The 13,430-nt window shown below is 57.3% G+C and overlaps 1 protein-coding gene across 1 annotated transcript; it reads left to right on the top strand.

Annotated features, from left to right (window-relative positions):
- The first annotated feature begins 3,665 nt into the window (after positions 1–3,665).
- On the top strand, positions 3,666–13,145 carry FAM171A2 (family with sequence similarity 171 member A2). The gene is made up of 8 exons (XM_068978923.1): positions 3,666–3,783; positions 7,132–7,359; positions 7,591–7,683; positions 10,144–10,302; positions 10,411–10,590; positions 10,694–10,810; positions 10,935–11,061; positions 11,663–13,145. The coding sequence occupies exons 1-8, from the start codon at positions 3,666–3,668 to the stop codon at positions 13,143–13,145; spliced, it is 2,505 nt and encodes an 834-aa protein (XP_068835024.1).
- The last annotated feature ends 285 nt before the right edge of the window (positions 13,146–13,430 follow it).

The raw sequence follows: 13,430 nt of genomic DNA, 5'->3' as shown, positions 1-13,430 counted from the left end.
AATGGGTAAGAGTAGAGATCTCTTCAAGAAAATTAGAGATGCCAAGGGAACATATTATGCAAAGACAGGTACCATAAAGGACAGAAATGGTATGGACCCAACAGAAACAGAAGATATTAAGCAGAAGTGGCAAGAATACACTGAAGTGTACAAAAAAAAATCTTCATGAACCAGATAACCACAATGGTGTGATCACTCACCTAGAGCCAGACATCCTGGAGTGTGAAGTCAAGTGGGCTTTAGGAAGCATCACTATGAACAAAGCTAGTGGAGGTGATATAATTCCAGTTGAGCTATTTCAAATCCTAAAAGATGATGCTGTGAAAGTGCTGCACTCAATATGCCAGCAAATTTGGAAAACAGCAGTGGCCACAGGACTGGAAAAGGTCAGTTTTCATCTGAATCCCAAAGAAAGGCAATGCCAAAGAATGTTCAAACTACCGCACAATTGCACTCATCTCACATGCTAGTAAAGTAATGCTCAAAATTCTCCAAGTCAGGCTTCAACAGTACATGAACCATGAACTTCCAGATGTTCAAGCTGGATTTAGAAAATGCAGAGGAACCAGAGATCAAATTGCCAACATCCACTGGATCATGGAAAAAGCAAGAGAGTTCCAGAAAAACATCTATTTCTGCTTTATTGACTATGCCAAACCCTTTGGCTGTGTGGATCACAATAAACTGTGGAAAATTCTTAAAAAGATGGGAATACCAGTCTACCTTACATGCCTCCTGAGAAATCTGTATGCAGGTCAAGAAGCAACAATTAGAACTGGACATCGAACAACAGACTGGTTCCAAATTGGGAAAGGAGCATGTCAAAGCTGTATATTGTCACTGTGTTTATTTTACTTATATGCAGAGTACATTATCCAAAATACCTGACTGGATGAAGCACAAGCTGGAGTCAAGATGGCTGGGAGAAATATCAATAACCTCAGATATGCAGATGACACCACCCTTATGGCAGAAAGCGAAGAACTAAAGAGCTTTTTGATGAAAGTGAAAGAGGAGAGTGAAAAAGTTGGCTTAAAACTCAACATTCAGAAAACTAAGATCACGGCATCTGGTCCCATCACTTCATGGCAAATAGATGGGGAAACAATGGAAACAGTGAGAGACTTTATTTGGGGGGGCTCCAAAATCACTGCAGATGGTGACTGCAGTCATGAAATTAAAAGACGCTTGCTCCTTGGAAGAAAAGCTATGACCAACCTAGACAGCATATTAAAAAGCAGAGACATTACTTTGTCAACAAAGGTCTGTCTAGTCAAAGTTTGTTTTTCCAGTAGTCATGTAAGGATGTGAGAGTTGGAACATAAAGAGAGCTGAGTGCAGAAGAATTGATGCTTTTGAACTGTGGTGTTGGAGAAGACTCTTGAGAGTCCCTGGGACTGCAAGGAGATTTTAAGGAACTAGTCAATTTTAAGGAAATCAATCCTGAATATTCATTGGAAGAACTGATGCTGAAACCCCAATACTTTGGCCACCTGATGTGAAGAACTGATTCATTGGAAAAGACCCTGATGCTGGGAAAGATTGAAGGCAGAAGGAGAAGGAAATGACAGAGAATGAGATGGTTAGATGGCATCACCGATTCAATGGACATGAGTTTGCATAAGGTTCGGGAGTTGGTGATGGACAGGGAAGCCTGGCATGGGGCAGTGCATGGGGTCGCAAAGAGTCGGACACGACTGAACGACTGAACTGAACTGAAGTGGGAGCAGGCTTGACGTATTCAAGCAAAAGGAGACCCTTGGGCTGAAGGCAGACGAGGAATCCAGATGAAGTCAGGGGTGGGGGCAGGCATGCAGCACTTTGCAGCCATGGGGAAGAACTTTGGACTTGATGCTGAGTGTTGAGGGAAGCCGTTGATGAACAAATTTACCACACAAGAGCTGCTGGCATTTGATTTTACCCAAAGGGGTAAAAGGTAAATTATGTAAAGAGAACAATTTGATATCCATGCATGGCAGGTTCCAGAACAGCTTTCTTCATGGGTGACTGTGACCATTTAGGAAAAGATTAAGATGTGATCCTTGAATAGCAGCCAAACCCTCTCTTCCCGCCGCCATTGTAATTGGATGGCCCCAGACAATTTATCTTGATCCAGCAAATCATTTGGCATTTGTCCTTATAAACAAGACAGAGATGTGACCTGGATGATAGAGATGCAGATTTAAAATTGAACAATTTTGATAAAGCAGAGGCAATCTCTGTGGGGGCATCCCAAAGCTCCATCCTTGGGCTGCCTGGTATTGTCATGAGTCCCGTGAATGGAGACAGCAAAGCTGCTTTTACCCTGCAGATGGCTGCTGGCTGAGAGGCAGCTCCAATACAATGGGTGATGAAGCAGATTCAAGGCAGCCTTGACAGATTGTAAAGTTGGGTTGAAACCAACAAGATGAAATTCACCAGGAATGAGTGCTAAATCCTGTGTTGAGGTTGTGAAAAAAAAAATTGGTTACATAAGAATTAGACGGGGGAAATATGAATAGATGGAAATTTGTGAGAAAGAAAGGAAAAGGGATAGAGGAAGGGAGGAAGGAAGGGAGAATGAGAGAAAGAGGAAGGGAAGGAGGGAGGGAAAGAGAGAAAGAATCAATCAGGTGGTTTTGTTCACAAGCTCATAATTATGTGTCCTTGTCAGGAGAGCCAACAAGGCACCTAACCAAGAAAAAAGCTTGACCTCTGAGGGATGGGGAGTTCCTTACCCTAAGTGTCCAGGCCCCTTCAGGGCACCATATTGTGAGAAAGAGAAGGTGACAAGCAAGAGAAAATCAGAAGAGGGATACAGATTAGTGAGGATTTATTTGACCAAGTTGAATGGTAAAGATGACCAGAAACAGGAAAGAAGGAGAGATTGGTGGGTGCCAGGGCAAGCTTCCAGTGTGGAATTCATACGTGCAGTTCTAAGCATTTGGTTTGCCCAGGGATGAATATACTACCGGGCAGTGGTGAGCCTCACCCTAAGGGTGAACCTCACCCTGAGCCAACAGCAACATCTGTTGCGCTCCAGTAAAGCACCCTTTGCATCATTATCTCTTTTAATCCTTGCAATAATCCTGTGTGCAGAGATTACCACAACTCTCATTTTAAAGGAAGGCTGTGGAGCAGAAGGCTAAGGAACTTGCTTAGAACTCAAGAGGAGGAAGAAGCTAGACAGAACTCGGACCGGGGTTATTCCCAACGGGACTGCACCCTACCTTCCCAGCACCGCGCAGGTTGTTTGTGCGGAGAGGACCGCGCAGTTCTTGACAGTTTTTGGAGACACTCATGAGCAACTCTTTGTGTTGTAAGCAACAGCAATTCTCCCTCCCCAAATTTTGCACCCAATTTTGAGGGCTCTGGAACTCCGAGAACCCCAGTGGACTGACCCTATTCGCTACACTCCCTTGCAGCCGGGGGTCTGGGCTCGCAGCAGGGGCTGCGGAGTGGGCTGCGGGCATCGAGGGGGCGGCGCCCGGAGGCCCGCGGGGTGGGGCGCCGCCTGCAGGGGGCGCTGGCGGCGGCTCCGGGCGGAGACAATCGCGCTGAGCGGCCACCGCAGCCAGAGCGGGAGCCCGAGCCGCGCGGCGCGGCGCTGAGCTGGGGCTGAGCGGGGCCGGCCGAGCGGGGCCGGGCGGGAGCCATGGGCCGCTAGGGCCGGGCCGAGCCCCGCGATGCCGCCGCCGAGTGGCCCCAGCGTCCTCGCGCGGCTGCTGCCGCTGCTGGGGCTGCTGCTCGGCGGCGCCTCCCGGGCTCCCGGCAAGTCGCCGCCGGAGCCCCCCAGCCCGCAGGGTGAGTCTTGGTCGGGAGGGGCACTGATCCTGGGCCTGCGTACCCCTCCTACCCTCGATCGGGACCCGCCCGCCAGCCGCTTCTTCGCGGCGCTTGTGAATTGAGGGGTATTCTATTCCCTGGATTTGGGTGGGGGGAGCTAGGCGACCTGGGGTCGTCGCTTACGGGGGAGAGGAGGGAGAGAGAGGCAGACCACCGGACGGGGGTCTCGGGGAGGCACAATGGGGAGGGCCGGGGTCTCCAGGCTCCGTGCCACCGCCCCCTCCTGCCTTGTTTTTCTCCCTCCTGGTCCGCGAGGCGCTGCTGCCAGAGCCATTGTCTATCGGAGACACCCGCCCAGGGGCGGGCTGGGGCGGGCGCCAGCTCCGCAGCCCCCAGCGGGTTCCTCGCTCCCGACTCCCGCTGGGTTGGGGGCGCAGGCAGCGCTGCCACCCTGGGCCCGGACGGGGGCTGGGCGCCTGGAGCTGGGTTTGAAGGGAGGAGGGTAGAAGGGGGAGTGGGTGAGGCGGTGGGCGGATTGGCTGCTCGAATGGGGTTCTTCACCCTGGAGCCTAACTGCCCCCCGCCGGCCCCAGGTTCAGAATTTGGGGTGCACCAAAGAAACGCCGATTGGCCCGTGATGGAGGAGGGGCTGCAGTTGGGGGGCTGTCTGGAAAAAGGGGTACGTTGATTCCCAGCTCAAGGCGCATGGCAGGGCTGTGGTTGGTGGAGGAGCCATGCTGAGCTGGCTGACTGGCTGTGGGCAGTGTCGGCTGGAAGGGCAGGTGCCTGGGTCCCCGTCCAGCAAGCCTTCAGCCACTCCTGCCCCAGCCCGCCCCCAGCTCACCCCCTCCTCCTCTTACCTCTTCATCGCGGTGGAGGAGACCCTCCCAGCGCCTCACGGGCCCAGGTGTGAGGTGGGGGCGGGGTTGGCTCCTGCCGCGGGAGAGGGCGGGAGGGCTAGACCATGACTCCCTACCGATGCCAGGGTTCTCAGGGGTGTCCACGCCACCCCAGCCCTGCGCCTGCCTCCTAGTCCCTGACCCCCACCCCCCTACCCCAGCCACTGTCCTCCCCACTCCTGCCTCTGAGCCCCATCCCAGCCTGACATGGTGCTCTCTACTCTTTGCCTTTCCATCAAGGAGCTGGCAGGAAAAGCAGGGGGGTGGGTGGTGTCTGGATGAGGGAAGTAAGGTCCGGATGAAGGGAGGGGGTCGGATTTCCTCCTGGAATGAGGCAGGGCTGAAGCCTGGACAGGCGGATCCTGGGTGGAATGTCAAGCTTTGAGGAATGGGGAAGGATCTCCCTGGCCTCAGTCTCCCCTGCTCTCTGCAGGGATGGAGGCTCTGATGGGTAGGAAGGGGCCCTGTTTTTTCAGGAAGCCTCTTCCTCAAGAGCTGCACACCTGAGGAGGGAGCCCAGGGAATTGGCTGGAAATGAGCCAGAAGAGGGGGTTCTCCCAGGTTGCTGGCTAGGGGCCCAGGTTGAGGAGAAAGGGGGACTCTGCTAGGCACCTGCCCATCCCCTCCCCAGCTTGGCATTGATGCCTTCTCAGGCCTTACCTGCCCACCCCTGTCTTATTCCCTAGGACCCCTTCCCTTTTCTGAGGCTCTGGCCCTTGAACCCAAGGCATTCCTTCAAATGAACATATTCCAGACTCCCAGGTCCCTTCTTCCCAGCTGCTCCATCCAGCTGCTCCTAGCCTGGGGTAGGGGTGGGGAACCCGCAGCCCCTCTGGCTTCTCAGAATTCCTGCTGGGTGGTGGTGGGGAGAGGAGGAGTGTGGACAGGCTCAGTACCCAGGAGAACCAGAAAGCAGGAAAGGGTCAAGTGCATGCACACCCACCCTCTGAGCTGGGCTCTGGCCTGGGAGGGGAGAGGGAGGTGGGCTCAGGCGAACAGCTGGATGGGATGCCAAGGGCAGGCGTGGCGCTGGCCCTGGGGTTGGTTGAAAGCCTGAGACGAGACACCTGTCGCTGTTGCGTGTCAGACTCCACGTGAGGCCCCATGACCTCCTCGTGCCCTGCTGCCCTCAGTTCCGGGCTCGTCCTTCTGCACCTGGACTCTTGTAGGTTTGTGTCTAGCACCCCGCCCACTCCCCCGGGGCCCCCACACTGCGGCCTCTGTACCTTTTCAGGCAAGATACCTACTCCCATTCTTAGCAACAAGAGAGCGGTGAGGATGTTCTTGAGGAAGAACTGCGCCGAGTAGGAAAGGGTAGTTAGCGCTGTGGGTCAGAGAGGATGCTGCAGAATCCATGAGAACAACTCTGGCCTGGTCCCTCCTCTGTCAGCCCCTCTGAGCTCAGGACACCTGCAGGCCCATCCTGGCCAGACCATCCTGGGGCCAGGGGCCAAGGTGGCTGCAAAGAAAGACCTAGACTTCACTTCCAAGCCCCCTCCATACTGGTTGCCCTTGGGCCTGTGTCGGCCCCCCAGATCTCCTTCCCTTTGCCAGGGCCCCAGCTCGCTGCCCATCTCCTGGGAGGAATGAGGGCGTTGCCATGGTGACTGGCTGTAGCTGACCAGCTGGGAGGGGGCTGGCAATCCCTGTGAGGGGGAGGGGTCAGTGGGTACTTGTTGGAGCTCAGGGGTTGTGTGAGTCCCTAAATCTGAAAGGAGACAGGCTCATGCACAGGATTCTGGGAAGAGGCTGAATGATGGGAATGGCCAGCCTGCTGGTGTCCCTTTCTCGGGTTTTTTCTTGAGAACCCAAACTCTGCCCCAGCCCCTCTTCCTCCCTTCCAAATGACTGACTCTTGACCGCTTTCCTCTCTACTCCACTTGCAGATCCCTGGTTTGCCAGTTATTCATCCTTTCTCAGCTCTCCTTCCCTCTCCTCTCCCTGACACCACCCCCATAGAGTTCAGTGGTTAAGGATCTGGGTCTAGAGACAGGCTCCCAGGTTTGGATCCCAGATCTGCTTAACTGTTGGGCAAGAATCTAAACCCTTTGAGCCTCAGTTTCCTTAGATATAAAATGGGCTACAAGCATATTTTATTGGGTCTAATGCATCACTGACTGTAAGATAACACCATTATTTATTTCATGTGCCAGCCAAAAAAAAAAAAAATGTTGCCGGATTACAATTATGATATCATCAATCTTAGGCACAGCCTGAGTTCAGAATGTTAAAATGTCAAAATGTGCATGTGTTAGACTTGATGAAATATGTTAATAGTACTGCCTACCTCACAGGCTAATGTGAGGTTAACATGAGGGCTCTATAAATGCTGGCTCATAATACCTTGTCTAGCCTGGGTCCCAAAGCCACTCCGAACCACAGCGCCCTCTTCTGATCTTGAGGCTCCCCCTGGGTTTCTCATCCCCCCTCCCTCCTCCTTACTCCCCTCACCCGATCTTGCCCACAGAGATCCTGATCAAGGTGCAGGTGTATGTGAGCGGGGAGCTGGTGCCCTTGGCCCGGGCCTCAGTGGATGTGTTTGGAAACCGGATGCTGCTGGCTGCCGGCACCACGGACTCAGAGGGCGTGGCCACACTGCCCCTCAGCTACCGCCTGGGCACCTGGGTGCTGGTTACTGCTGCCCGCCCTGGCTTCCTCACCAACTCTGTGCCCTGGCGTGTTGACAAGCTGCCCTGTGAGTGCAGGGGCAGCTGGAGTGGGGGGAGGGGGGAGCAGCTGACCCCATCAGCCCCTTCCCAAAATAGCTCTTGGGGGCGGAGGGGCAGGCTTTCTAGCAGTTGCTGCCTGGGCTGGGGTATGCAGAAGGGGCTGAGAGAGGATGAAGTCACTGGGATTCAGATGGTGGGAGTGCCTGGCCTGGGGGAGGGGGGCTTTCTCTGAAGCTGACAGGCCACCCCTCCTGCAGTGTATGCGTCAGTCAGCCTCTACCTGCTCCCTGAGCGGCCGGCCACCCTCATCCTCTATGAGGACCTGGTGCACATCCTCCTGGGCTCTCCTGGTAAGACTCTCCCTTCTCCAGTCCCCTCTCCTCCACCCACTCCAGCCTCCCTTCCCTCTCCCTGACCTGGGTATAGAGTGCTCCCCTCTGCCACAGTTTGGCTGGGTGCCCTTGGGCGAGTCACTTAACCTCTCTGAGCCTCAGTTCGTTCCTCAGTAAGATGTGAATATTGATAGGATCTATGTTGTCAAATTGAGCTAAGGGTTAAATGGCATCAGGCAGGCGAAGAACAGCACAAAAGGTGGTCAATTAATACCTGCTGTTTGGGGGGCTCCTCGTGGTTTCTGTTCTCCCTCTTCTCCTACCATTAGAATTCCCACTTCCTGCCACCTTGTCTTCAGTGGATCTACAGGCACTTCTTGTGCACCTACTGGGTGCCTGACTATGTTCAATACTAGGCTCAATCCACAGACACAGAACACCTATCAAGTGCGAGGCCTGGAGCAATCCTGCAGTGGACCTTGTCCACCCCTAGACTTTCGGTCTCACCCAGTTGATACTTGCTGCAGCCCCTGTGCTGTGCCAGGTACTGTGTGCTGGGGGATAATGGTGAGGAAGAGCTAACTGGCTCCTCGCCTTGTGGAGTTCCCTGACAAACAGAAAGACAGAACAGTGCAAACCCTGAAATAACTACAGAGTAGGCAGGGCTGTGGAGTGGAGGGCAGCTGCATTCACTACTGAGAGGACCTTCACGTGGGACAACGGCAGGGTGAGAGGATCTGGCGAAGGGAGCTGTGGGACAAGTGGCTCATGAAGAGGGAGCAAAGGCACCTTCACTGGAGCGGAATCGAGATTCGGGGGCAAGGACTTCCCTGGTGGTCTAGTGGTTGAGAATCTACCTTCCAATGCAGGAGACGTGGGTTCGATCCCTGGTCTGGGAACTAAAATTCCATATGCCATGGGGCAACTAAGCCCACGTGCTCTAGAGCCTGCATACTGCAACTAGAGAAAGTCCACACGCTGAAACGAAGAACCCATGAGCCACAGCAAGACCCAGCATAGCGCCCCCCTGCTCCCCCAAAAAATAGATGCAGGGGCAGAAAGGGACTGTAAGGGTGTTCTGGTCTGGCTGTACAGGAGGGGTGCGTGGTGTAGACTGGTTGATGCAGCCAGGCAGAGGGTAGCTTCCATCTGGCTAGTACTGGGGAGCCAATGTGGGTTCTGAACGGGGTGCCTCCCCTCCCCAATTTATATTCTTATCTTGAATCCTTATCTCCACATTACTCTTGTATGCTCATCTCCTTCTCTCTGATCCCGAACCAGAGGCTTCTAAAATGTCTCTGGAGGTTTCTAAAATGCCAGAGGAACCCTTTATTGCCCCCTAGCTGAAAGCCCTCCCACGGCTCCCACTGCTTTCAGTAGAAAACCTAGACTCTTTCACAAAGCTGGCAGCGCCCTCCATGAGCCTGTGTGCTGCTGGCTGCCTTGCTTGCCTCCCACTCCAGTCACCTGTCTTCCCCCAACCAGCCAGTTGCCTCATGCCCCAGGCCTTCCTCCTGTCAGTCCTCTGAGAAGTCCCTTCCCACTTTCTTTCCTGCCTGAGTCTTACTCACCCTGCAGGGCTCCATAGACTATTTCCAAGATGGGCAGAGCAAGCTCCCCTTGCACCCTGCTATTTCAAGAGGGAGGCAGGATGTTATGGTGAGTGAGGGGAGGGGTCCTGGTACCCGATTGCCTGGGCTTCAATCAGGCTCCAGTGACCTTGGGGAAGTTACCGAACCTTTCCTGCCTCTAATTCTGCATCTTTAAAATGGGGCTGATAATAAAGGCACCTACCTCAGGGGCTGTTGTGCTAATTACAGGGGTTAATGTAAGTAACCTGCTTAGAACAGTGCCCAGTATATCTTAAAGCTTAGTAAATGTTAGCTATTACCATATTATATTGGAATATTATTTATACATTCCCTCTGCTTCAAGACAGACAGACAGACAGACACACATCCAAAACCTAAGTTGTTAGATGCAGGAGCCACATGTAGCTATTTAAATTTGAATAAATTAAAAATTCATTAAACTTCTTAGAGTTAAAAATACTTAACAGCCCTGTGTGTCTAGTAGTTACTGGAGCAGATTTCAGGGCCCTGCCCCTTCAAAGTTACCATTCTAAGCCTGCCCAGTTCTCTCCCCAAGTTACCACCCTCCATGGCCTTCCCACGTGTTCTGACCCATTGGCTCCCCTTCTCCTTAGATCAGTGGTTCACAACCTTTCTGGCACCAGGGACTAGTTTTGTAGAAGTCAGCTTTTCCACAGACCGGGCTTGGGGGTGATTTCAGGATAATTCAAGCACATTACCTTTATTGTGCACTTTCTTCCTAATCTAACACCACTGCTGATCTGACAGGAGGTACTGTCCATGGCCCGGAGGTTGGGGACCCCTGCCTTAGCTACTTGCTTTCTGTTCTGGTCTCTGGGGCAGCTTGTGCCTGGCCAGGCCACTGCAGCCCTTCTCTCCATTCCAGGTGCCCGCTCCCAGCCCTGGGTGCAGTTCCAGCGCCGGGCTGCCCGCCTGCCTGTCACTTCTACCTACAGCCAGCTCTGGGCTTCGCTCACACCTGCCAGCACCCAGCAGGAAATGCGGGCTTTCCCTGCCTTCCTGGGCACGGAGGCCTCCAGCTCAGGTATGCTGGGTGCCAGCCACAGAAGGGATTCTGCCCCCCCCCCCATCCTCCACTGCGCCCCGCCACCACCAGGACTTAGCCCTCAGCCCTTGTGTCCCCTTCCTGCAGGCAACGGCTCCTGGCTGGAGCTGATGCCCGTGGCCGCTGTGAGTGTGCACCTGCTGGCAGGTAATGGGACAGAGGTGCCGCTCTCAGGCCCCATTCACCTATCCCTGCCAGTGCCCTCAGAACCTCGTGCCCTCGCCGTGGGCACCAGCATTCCAGCCTGGAGGTTCGACCCCAAGAGTGGTGAGTGCCTGGGGGACGTGTGTGCAGGTGCTAGAGTTTGGGGAAAAAAATGTGGGACTTAAGTTGGGGACACTGGGTTTGCTGAAAGCCCTGCCTCTCCCAGGGCTGTGGGTGCGCAACGGCACGGGTGTGATCCGAAAGGAAGGCCGGCAGCTCCACTGGACCTTCGTCTCCCCTCAGCTGGGGTACTGGGCAGCCGCCATGGCCTCCCCGACGGCTGGTGAGAGTTGGGGGGCAGCAGGGACCGCGGGTGGTGGTAGAAGGGGAGGGGGGGAGAGTGGACTCCTTCTGAATGCCAAGAGGGACAGCCACCCCTGGGAATGCTAAGCCCTCGCCTGGCACAGGGCTGGTCACCATCACATCGGGCATCCAGGACATCGGCACCTACCACACCATCTTCCTGCTCACCATCCTGGCAGCCCTGGCCCTGCTCGTGCTCATTCTGCTGTGTCTGCTCGTCTACTACTGTCGGTGAGTGCCCCCTATCCCCTCCCACGGCCTCCCGATGCCCAAGCCCCCTCATCCCAGCCATGGCCTGAGGCCTGCTCCATGCCTGGTCTTGAGCCAGGTGCTGGGGCCCCAGAGGTGCATAAAACACCACTGGGATTCTTAAGGCGCTGCCAGGAAGGCACTGCATATGCACATGTAAAGACGAAAAGACTGGTGACTTCAGAGAAGTCCGGGAGAGGAGGCACGAGCTGCAGGCCAGGCCCCTCCAGAGACCATCTGCAGCTGCTTCTACCACCCCAGCCCCCACTTCCAGGGGACCTGAGGCCACACATGCCCCTGGTTGGCCTAGGTTCCTCCCCGGCTTTCACTGTACCTGCCATGAACCACGGAGTGCGGTTTACCCCGAGGTGGGATCCAGATAGATACTGCTGCCTGCTGGACCTCCCACAGACACTCCAACTCTGTCCACAAACCTCTCCCAGGACTCACCTGGGCTCCCCATCCTCTCTCCTGAGTCCCAGGCATTGTTAGGACCCCTCCAACTATACCCAACCCATCTTCCAACTTCAGGGTCAGGGACCCCCACCCTTTCTGACACCCTGATCTGCCCCCGTGTCTCCAGGAGGCGCTGCTTGAAGCCGCGGCAACAGCACCGCAAGCTGCAGCTCTCCGGCCCCTCTGACGGTAACAAACGAGACCAGGCCACCTCGATGTCCCAGCTCCACCTCATCTGTGGGGGACCCCTGGAGCCCGCGCCGTCGGGGGACCCCGAGGCTCCACCTCCAGGGCCCCTCCACTCAGCCTTCTCCAGCTCCCGGGACTTGACCGCCTCCCGGGACGACTTCTTCCGTGCCAAGCCGCGCTCCGCCAGCCGCCCGGTCGCCGAGCCTACGGGTGCCCGCGGGGGCGAGGGCGCCGGGCTCAAGGGCGCCCGCTCCGTCGAGGGTCCCGCCGGGCTGGAGCCAGGCCTGGAGGAGTACCGGCGGGGGGCCCCGGGGACCCCGGCCTTTCTGCAGGAGCCGCCCTCGCCACCGCCGCCCTTCGAGCACTACCTGGGCCACAAGGGGGCGGCCGAGAGCAAAACCCCCGACTTCCTGCTGTCGCAGTCGGTGGACCAGCTGGCGCGGCCTCCGTCGCTCAGCCAGGCCGGGCAGCTCATCTTCTGCGGCTCCATCGACCACCTTAAGGACAGCGTCTACCGCAACGTCATGCCCACTCTGGTGATCCCCGCGCACTACGTGCGCCTAGGAGGCGAGGCGGGCGCAACGGGGGCAGGAGAGGAGTCGGCCCCGCCCGAGGGCGCGGCCCCCGGCCCCGCACGCCCTTTTCCCCAGCCCGACCCCCAGCGCCCTCTGATGCCAGGCCACTCGGGCGCGGGGGGCGAGGGCGGCGGCGGTGGTGGCGGCGAGGGCTGGGGGAGTGGGCGCGCGGCGCCGGTCAGCGGCTCGGTCACCATCCCGGTGCTGTTCAACGAGTCGACGATGGCGCAGCTCAATGGAGAGCTGCAGGCCCTGACCGAGAAGAAGCTGCTGGAACTGGGCGTGAAGCCTCACCCGCGCGCCTGGTTCGTGTCCCTCGACGGGCGCTCCAACTCGCAAGTGCGCCACTCGTACATCGACCTGCAGGCGGGCGGCGGCGGCCGCAGCACGGACGCCAGCCTGGACTCGGGCGTCGACGTGCACGAGGCGCGGCCGGCGCGCCGGCGGCCCCTGCGGGAGGAGCGGGAGCGCGCCCCGGCCGCCGCCCCGCCGCCGCCGCCGCCCCCGCCGCCGCCCCCGCCGGCGCCCCCGCGCCTGGCGCTCAGCGAGGACACGGAGCCGAGCAGCAGCGAGAGCCGCACAGGCCTCTGCTCCCCGGAGGACAACTCGCTGACGCCGCTGCTGGACGAGGTGGCGGCGCCCGAGGGCCGGGCGGCCACGGTACCCCGGGGGCGGGGCCGCAGCCGCGGGGACAGTTCTCGCAGCAGCGCCAGCGAATTGCGGCGCGATTCGCTCACCAGCCCGGAGGACGAGCTGGGGGCGGAGGTGGGCGACGAAGCGGGCGACAAGAAGAGCCCGTGGCAGCGGCGGGAGGAGCGGCCGCTCATGGTGTTCAACGTCAAGTAGTGCCCGGCCTGGCGCCGTCTCCGGGCCGGCCCCCGCCCCCTCCGCCCGGGCCCGCCCCCAGGGTGCGCGCTCCGGGCGGCCGCGGGGGCCCTCGCCCTTAGCCCCCAGCCCCGCCGGGAAAGGGGCCCGGGGCCCTGCGGAGCTGTCCGGTGGTATGTGCTGGGTAATGTCTTGGGAGGGACCCGTGTCTGCCTCCGAGAGGGAGGTGAGGGAGGGGGGACCAGAACCTCGATGGGAGGTGCTGGGGAGGAGGGCAGGGTGGGGGGAAGCAGTGCCTGTATAAAC

This window comes from Capricornis sumatraensis, chromosome 8 (assembly GCF_032405125.1).
Source record: "Capricornis sumatraensis isolate serow.1 chromosome 8, serow.2, whole genome shotgun sequence".
Lineage (NCBI taxonomy): Eukaryota > Metazoa > Chordata > Mammalia > Artiodactyla > Bovidae > Capricornis > Capricornis sumatraensis.
Note: the sequence above shows the minus strand (reverse complement) of the source record. Positions and strands in the feature narration are given on the sequence as shown.

What these genes read in the sequence shown, in the direction of transcription:
- FAM171A2 (XM_068978923.1), top strand. Translation starts at nt 3,666, where the DNA reads ATGCCGCCGCCGAGTGGCCCCAGCGTCCTCGCGCGGCTGCTGCCGCTG. An exon ending in CACGGAGGCCTCCAGCTCAG is followed by an intron (nt 10,303 to 10,410) that starts GTATGCTGGGTG and finishes CCCTTCCTGCAG; the next exon opens with GCAACGGCTCCTGGCTGGAG. An exon ending in CATGGCCTCCCCGACGGCTG is followed by an intron (nt 10,811 to 10,934) that starts GTGAGAGTTGGG and finishes CGCCTGGCACAG; the next exon opens with GGCTGGTCACCATCACATCG.